Source organism: Helianthus annuus, chromosome 16, assembly GCF_002127325.2.
Source record: "Helianthus annuus cultivar XRQ/B chromosome 16, HanXRQr2.0-SUNRISE, whole genome shotgun sequence".
Classification (NCBI taxonomy): domain Eukaryota; kingdom Viridiplantae; phylum Streptophyta; class Magnoliopsida; order Asterales; family Asteraceae; genus Helianthus; species Helianthus annuus.
The window spans coordinates 114,180,666-114,189,986 of record NC_035448.2 but is presented as its reverse complement, the minus strand read 5'-3'; the positions used below and the strand labels follow the sequence as shown (position 1 = coordinate 114,189,986).

Sequence of the window (9,321 nt, the reverse complement as noted above, 5' to 3'; positions counted from 1 at the left end):
ATTAGGATGAAAAAAATCAATAACCATTTCTGGTTAATTTAGGAATTGGTAAATCAATTTTTGATTCATTTCGATTTCAGTTAGCGATTCTGTTATTACTCACTCTAAGACACTGTTAATCACGTAAAATATCAAATTTTTAATTAAAAAAATTGTAGTAATACTATACTCAAATTAAAGAGAAAAAAATACTTGTTTATATGGTGTAATTTAAAAAAGTATTAACGTACCAAAATTTTATAAAGTTATGATTGTTTAAAAATTGGGGGGGGGGGGGAGGGGGAGTTAGTTTTTAATAAGGTGATAAAGTGTAATTACTAACCAATATCTATAATTTGTTAAAGATGAGGGTTTAACGTGTAATCTAGATGAGAGGATTAAATTGACAGGTATTTAATCACATAACATTATGTAGCTATTAAACATCCTGGGATAAAGACTAAGTACGTTGGGCTTTAATCACTTGTACACTAAGGCATCACCTACTTGTACCTTTTAATCCACACGTCAATACTGACCAAGACAGCTATCGAAACGTCGACAAAAATGAGTAGGTCGTCACAGTACTTTTGGACTTTTTTAAAATTATAGTTTATAAGATATGGCATGAATACGTAAAAGAATTATAAGTTTGTTGTTGAGGGGGAAAAGTGTAACTAATTGCCTATAATTATGTTAAAACTCAAGTATTTAAGTGTAATAAGATGGGGGACTAAAATACAATTATTGTTTAAAAGACGAATTTACCTTCATTTTAGGGGTGATTTATAAATTAAAAAGGATAAAAGTTCTTATTTTTTTGGTATCTTAAAATGCCTCTCCCCCTCATGCATTATAATATAGTATAGATTATTATTATTATTATTACTATTATTATTATTATTATTATTATTATTATTATTACCAATAGTTTTATTATTCATTTTTTACCACTATTGTTGTTGTTTCCGCCGCTACCCACGGGCGACACCACTACTGCCAAAGTTGTCGCCATGACTACTGTCGCGACCACCCACCATCACCGTCACCTACTTTTGCCGCCACCACCACCACCCACCTCCGCCCCTATTGTCACCCACCGTCGACACCTCCACCCTCGCAGTCACTCGCCGCCACCACCCACCCCCGCCACCAACCCCCGCCTCCGTCGTCACCCGCCACCTACCTCCACCACTGCCGATCACCACCGCCGTCGTCACCCACCACCTTTATCATCACTGCCGCCTACCTCTGCCCCTGCCACCACCCACCGCTACCGTCTCCCACCACCACCTCCGACCACCGCTACAACTACCACCTATCACCACCCACCACCACCGACTACCGTCACTCACCACCGATTTTATTCCTTCGTCTATTCTTTCCTACCAAACAAAACAAAGTAGTGATTCATTTCATTCTCACATGGTTACGACTGTAAACGAACCGAACGAACACGAACAAGGCCTTGTTCGTGTTCGTTCGTTAAGGATATAATGTGTTCACGAACACTAATCGCACGGGATTTTTTGTTTTTGTTCGTACGTTAAGGATAAGAACATGTTCATGAACGGTTCATGAATACATATAAAATCGATGAAGTTCAATAGTATTTTTCGATATGAATAATGAGAAAGAAATGGGAATGGTGCATAAAAAAGGTTGAGGTAGGGTTTCCTATTTTATTTGTTTGGGTAATGAGATAAATAAAAATTAAAGAATATAAGAAGTTTAGATACAATAAATAAATGCTAAAAAATATTTAACGGACAACATAAACAAACGAACATGAACAAATGTTCACGAACACATTATCGAAGGTTCACGAACGCAATTGAACGAACGAGACATCTGTTCATCTTCGTTCATTTAACTAATCGAACGGAATTTCTTGTTCATATTCGTTCATTAACTAAATGAACGAACATAAATGAACTTCCCGCCGGACGTTTCACGAACTATTCGCTACACGTTTAGTTCGTTTACATCCCTACACATGGTAACCAAACAAGACATGGAATGGTAATGATCCATTCATTACATCGTCCATTCCATTAGCTCGTCCATTCCGTTCCCTCGTCCTTCCATTCTCTCGTCCATTTATTACGCCATACCAAACAGACCCAAATTAATTCAGCCATAAATAGATAAAAATCTCTAGGTAGTTTTTGATATGAAGGAAAGGAAGGCGGAATGGAAGGGACTATTCCGAAGGAATGAAATAAAACATGTTTCCGCCGTCACCCATGGGATCTTTTATTTCAATGAAGGAAAGGAAGGCAGAATGGAATGGATTATTCCGCGCCATGTCAAAGATAAAATTTATAAGCCTAAATTACCCTTAACAATGTGTTAGTGGTAGTAAGGGGTCAAACTACGAAGAGTTTGTGGTTTGTGTGCGGACTTGATTGATTTTAAGTATTGTTGTTACAAATTATGAAGCTTGCTAAGAAAATTATCAATTTGTTTGTTTGAAAGAGTGTTGGAATGCACCGATAAATTTGTTTTGATTATTTAACTACTAGGAGCTTGAAATAATGCATGAAAACTTGATTAACGATTTTAAACAATATATGAGAACAAGGTTCACACCCAGTTCAACAATTGCAAAGCCTAGGGTTACTAAATGTTTTAACTCGGTTTAGATGAATTAGATCATTAACGGTTTTAAGATCACCAGTCTTAGGTGCCAATTGCTATCAACATTCAAGACGGACCACAATGCACTTCGTTACCTCGGACAATTAAATCCTAACACAAGACAAGGTATAAATACGCATATTCGTTTCACAAAGTCAAATTTAATCTTCATTCGACAATTCGTAAATTCAATACAAATGTAAGATAATTATCCAACATTTCAAATGCAATTCAAATTGTCACAAACCAAGTATCAAACAAGTAGTAAACCCTAAACCTTACAAAAGTCTACACCGGGGTGAAACCCGCAAAAATTAGCCGCTCATGGTTGGATAAACACGATCAACGGATGATTGGAACTTGAACATAAACATCTTGAAGCCTTGAAGTGGTGAAAATGATGATTTGGGTTTAGGATGAATGATGGTGATGAACGAATTGGAAGATGGATAGTGATTAGGGTTGTGGAGTGAGATTGGATGGTGAAATCGGATGATTCAGTGATGATTGGATGGATTGGGGATGAATGGTCTTGAGTTCTAGGCTCCAAGGTATTGTAACATCCGTCAAAATGGATTCTCGAAATCCGACCCGTTTTGAAACTAGGATCCTAACTTTTAGACCTCGGAAATTTTTACGCGAAATAAATAACTATTGAAGTTATTATTATTATTATTATTATTATTATTATTATTATTATTATTATTATTATTATTATTATTATTCATTTATCAATTTAGAATCTTTTTATATAAAACAAAAGAAAGAAATAGTAATATAGTACATGGAACTAATAAAATGATGTGGACGTATGCACGATATTATATTTTACTATAATGAGTGTCATGCATATTTTAAGAAAACTATTACAAATTTATTTACCAAATATTATATAATGAGTGCCAATCATACAAATTATATACTAACAGCATGATTTCTATTTTTTTTGAAACAATCATTGCCGCCAAACTCATAAACGAGTCAACTACGTGATCGCTGATTTATCGGGATTTCAATCCCATCCGCATCTCCATTCTTTTGTTACGGATGAATCGAGGCTCATTTTATGGCACATACAATCAATCAAATATCCATTTCCAAACTTATGAAAATTTGTAAACTCTATATGAACCGAGACCCACATGTCATTCGATCACCATCTCGACACCCCAATCACCTCGACACCCTCCCTTTCTCGACATCATCCCTCTCTCTTCAGTTTCGCCGCCGGAAACCCGAAGCCACCGGAGTTCGTCGGCGTAAACCTTCTAGTCTCGCCGGAGAAGAACTTCTGCGTCGGAAGACGAAGACGTCGCCGGAACCGAAACTGAACTCGACGTGCTTTGGTATATTCGCTGGAGTCAGAGTTTAATCAGAAACTCACGTCGCGCTGTTTTGGTACATTCTTATAATTCAGTCGAGTTCGTTTTTATATATATATATAAATTTTTGTTGTTATGTGCAAAACAAACCATAATTAGAGTGGAATAATATGAAACGGAAACATGGGAATTCAAACAAACATAAAATGAATTAAGATCATACCAGTCGATGTGTTTTCTTTAAATGAAGAAGAAAACTACAATTTTTTGTGAATATTTACCTTACTAATATATGAATTCATTTCTTTTAAGGAGAACAGTTTCATTTTATCATCTTTCATCCATAAACTTTCTTTACTTCCTTTTACCCCTTTCATCTTCATAGTAAAACTATTAAAACCCATTAATAAAATAAGTGATTATAAATTTTCACTTTTCTAGTTATTTTATTAATTATAGATGAATACTTTTCGTATAAGACTGCTAGTTTAAATCTAGAGCAAAACAATAACAGTGGGTTATGGTTCTTTAGTTAAAGTTGTTCACACCAATTGTAAACTTTTTAATATCTTTGAATCTACTCAAACACGTTGATGTAATCTATATCTAGTCTTTTTTTTTTTCTTTTAATTCTTAGACATATTATTGATTTATGACATTTTATAAAAAAAAGGGTAATTAGTTAAAGTAGTCAAAAAGTAATCTATACTAAACTTAATCTAAATATTAACACAATCGTTGCATGGTATCTAATCATCTAGGTTCACTGTTTCATTCATTCGGAATCCTTTTTCTCCATCTTTACTCGTACGTTCTTACAAGAAAGCGCAACGCAATCAATGTGAGTATACTCGATCCCATTTTCGTTTTAAACACTTTGGGTGCAACATGTATTCCATATTCAAATTACACAACACTTGAAACTTGTTATATTCACACTCTATCCACGTTTAAACACGAAACATTTTGCTGCTTGTTAATCTCATATGCTATGCAAGTTGATCGTATTTGAACAAGTTGATCGTATTAAACAAGTTGATCGTATTAAACAAGTTGATCGTATTAAACAAGTTGATCGTATCTAACAAGTTGATCGTATCTAACAAGTTGATCGTATCTAACAAGTTGATCGTATCTAACAAGTTGGACGTATCTAACAAGTTGATCGTATTGAACAAGTTGATCGTATTGAACAAGTTGAACGTGTTAACCTCCCGCTAGTCTATTGGGAAAGGCAAAGTAGTAACTTGGATCATGTTATTCGCGTTGGATATGAGTATTTAAACTTTTATTCTACTTTATGCTATGTATTAAACTTGTATACTCGCCAACATTTTTGTTGATATTATTTTAATACATGTTGCAGGTTGATAGACGAAGTGATCAAGAAACAAGCTAGGATGAACCTAGACACTCACCTAGAAATTAAACTATGTTTGAAATTTGATTTATGTTTTGAGCATGTTGAACAATGTATGACATCTTAGTCATTTATGAAATTTAATTTAATCAATATTGTCACAAATAGTGTTATGTTGTTTTGAGCAATTTGTTCGTCTCATCCCGGTGTTTCCGCCATCGGTTGGGGTGTGACAGATTGGTATCAGAGCCATAACTATAGGGAATTAGGTAGGATTGCCTTAGTTTTCCCTAGTCTATAGTAGGAGTACTCTGATACCAGATTGGTATCAGAGCAATAACTATAGGGAATTAGGAATGCCTTGCCTAGTCTATAGTTTAGGAGCTTTCTCACTATGTGTTGCTTAAAACAACTTCATTTCTACCTCACTTGCTTCTCTCTATTCTTTTGGACTTCTAATATACATGCCTTTCCTAAGGCTAACACAATACACGTTTGGAAGACACTCTTACAACACAATCGAAATGACTTATCAAGATAGGGGTGATTCCCACACTTGGTGATGACTTTCGCTCAGCTATACTTTGATTTTTGCACGAAATCTACCCTCAAGTTAGGAGTGATATCCAAACCTTGAAGGGAGTTTTCCATTTCATACTCTAGTGGACCCTTATCTCTTGATAAGTACCAACCACATTAGGGTACGATGTTATCAAGTTAGAGGTGAAACTCGCATCTTGTTTAACTAGTCCCACTCTTTGATTTTCATTCTCGCCAAAGTTTCGATTTTCCCAATCGATTAAGGACGTGTAGTAACTGGAAGGACAAATATCGTTAATCGCTTCTCGATGAGAGTATTTGTCTATTAGGCCAAAGCACGTTTCCTTAATTCGAAAAGGACTTCGATTTACTTTGGAATAGTCTTATGTTACGTTCCGTGACAATCCATGTTTTACGTTAAATCTCTTTTATGCTATCTCAATTTTCATGTGTTTTACATTTGTACGATATATATCATTTCCATCTAATACATGCATGCTAGTATACTTGATTCGTGATTACTGGGTTATTCTTATGTGATGAACTTGTCCTTTAACCCACACCTTAACATGTATAGCACTATGCGTAGTGCTATAGGAGTAGCGCCCGCCCGTATTCTAGTGGTCATGTTAAATTAACAACATTACACCCTCTTCGTTGCGACGATGTTGGGTAGTCAACTTTGCGGTACACGATGGGTTGACATGTTTATTCACATGCCAGTGATACGTTAATCTTGTTAACTAAGTGTGTCATGTGGATTGTTCTAAATTTTATGCTAATATCATCAAGATAGGAGTGATTTCCTTACCTTGACGATTAGCTTCGCTCAATTTTCAACTTCACCAATGAGCTAGGGGTGATTTCCTTTCCTCAGAGGTAGTTGCCAACTTTTTTTCGTTATCAGTGAAACTTTATATTTGAACGTTACGTTAATTTCAAGCTTGGAGACACGAATCACGTTATCTTCGCAATCTAAAACCAATAATAATAATTTCGTGAACAAACTAAATTTACGATGCTTTCATTATCTATGTTACACTACGTGAAATTCATAATCATGCTATGTGAAACTAGTTGAATCTTTTACATGCTATGTGGAACTATCTTCTATGTGAAACTATTTGAAACTATATGCTATATGACACATTTATGAAAACAATTTTCTTGAACAAAACGTTATGATCAAAGTCTCGTCTATTCTTTCTTTTGAATCTTTAGAAGTCTTACTCCTAGATTTCGAGGATGAAATCTCCTAAAGTAGGGGAGACTGTAACATCCGTCAAAATGGATTCTCGAAATCCGACCCGTTTTGAAACTAGGATCCTAACTTTTAGACCTCGGAAATTTTTACGCGAAATAAATAACTATTGAAGTTATTATTATTATTATTATTATTATTATTATTATTATTATTATTATTCATTTATCAATTTAGAATCTTTTTATATAAAACAAAAGAAAGAAATAGTAATATAGTACATGGAACTAATAAAATGATGTGGACGTATGCACGATATTATATTTTACTATAATGAGTGTCATGCATATTTTAAGAAAACTATTACAAATTTATTTACCAAATATTATATAATGAGTGCCAATCATACAAATTATATACTAACAGCATGATTTCTATTTTTTTTGAAACAATCATTGCCGCCAAACTCATAAACGAGTCAACTACGTGATCGCTGATTTATCGGGATTTCAATCCCATCCGCATCTCCATTCTTTTGTTACGGATGAATCGAGGCTCATTTTATGGCACATACAATCAATCAAATATCCATTTCCAAACTTATGAAAATTTGTAAACTCTATATGAACCGAGACCCACATGTCATTCGATCACCATCTCGACACCCCAATCACCTCGACACCCTCCCTTTCTCGACATCATCCCTCTCTCTTCAGTTTCGCCGCCGGAAACCCGAAGCCACCGGAGTTCGTCGGCGTAAACCTTCTAGTCTCGCCGGAGAAGAACTTCTGCGTCGGAAGACGAAGACGTCGCCGGAACCGAAACTGAACTCGACGTGCTTCGGTATATTCGCTGGAGTCAGAGTTTAATCAGAAACTCACGTCGCGCTGTTTTGGTACATTCTTATAATTCAGTCGAGTTCGTTTTTATATATATATATATAAATTTTTGTTGTTATGTGCAAAACAAACCATAATTAGAGTGGAATAATATGAAACGGAAACATGGGAATTCAAACAAACATAAAATGAATTAAGATCATACCAGTCGATGTGTTTTCTTTAAATGAAGAAGAAAACTACAATTTTTTTTGGAATATTTACCTTACTAATATATGAATTCATTTCTTTTAAGGAGAACAGTTTCATTTTATCATCTTTCATCCATAAACTTTCTTTACTTCCTTTTACCCCTTTCATCTTCATAGTAAAACTATTAAAACCCATTAATAAAATAAGTGATTATAAATTTTCACTTTTCTAGTTATTTTATTAATTATAGATGAATACTTTTCGTATAAGACTGCTAGTTTAAATCTAGAGCAAAACAATAACAGTGGGTTATGGTTCTTTAGTTAAAGTTGTTCACACCAATTGTAAACTTTTTAACATCTTTGAATCTACTCAAACACGTTGATGTAATCTATATCTAGTCTTTTTTTTCTTTTAATTCTTAGACATATTATTGATTTATGACATTTTATAAAAAAAGGGTAATTAGTTAAAGTAGTCAAAAAGTAATCTATACTAAACTTAATCTAAATATTAACACAATCGTTGCATGGTATCTAATCATCTAGGTTCACTGTTTCATTCATTCGGAATCCTTTTTCTCCATCTTTACTCGTACGTTCTTACAAGGAAGCGCAACGCAATCAATGTGAGTATACTCGATCCCATTTTCGTTTTAAACACTTTGGGTGCAACATGTATTCCATATTCAAATTACACAACACTTGAAACTTGTTATATTCACACTCTATCCACGTTTAAACACGAAACATTTTGCTGCTTGTTAATCTCATATGCTATGCAAGTTGATCGTATTTGAACAAGTTGATCGTATTAAACAAGTTGATCGTATTAAACAAGTTGATCGTATTAAACAAGTTGATCGTATTAAACAAGTTGATCGTATCTAACAAGTTGATCGTATCTAACAAGTTGATTGTATCTAACAAGTTGATCGTATCTAACAAGTTGATCGTATCTAACAAGTTGATCGTATCTAACAAGTTGGACCTATCTAACAAGTTGATCGTATTGAACAAGTTGATCGTATTGAACAAGTTGAACGTGTTAACCTCCCGCTAGTCTATTGGGAAAGGCAAAGTAGTAACTTGGATCATGTTATTCGCGTTGGATATGAGTATTTAAACTTTTATTCTACTTTATGCTATGTATTAAACTTGTATACTCGCCAACATTTTTGTTGATATTATTTTAATACATGTTGCAGGTTGATAGACGAAGTGATCAAGAAACAAGCTAGGATGAACC

General features: G+C 34.3%; 1 protein-coding gene across 1 annotated transcript; it reads left to right on the top strand.

The window, feature by feature from the left end:
• Window positions 1-992: 992 nt before the first annotated feature.
• Window positions 993-1,385, top strand: LOC110919473 (extensin-like). Its single transcript, XM_022163740.1, has one exon. The coding sequence runs from the start codon at window positions 993-995 to the stop codon at window positions 1,383-1,385; it is 393 nt and encodes a 130-aa protein (XP_022019432.1).
• Window positions 1,386-9,321: the final 7,936 nt, after the last annotated feature.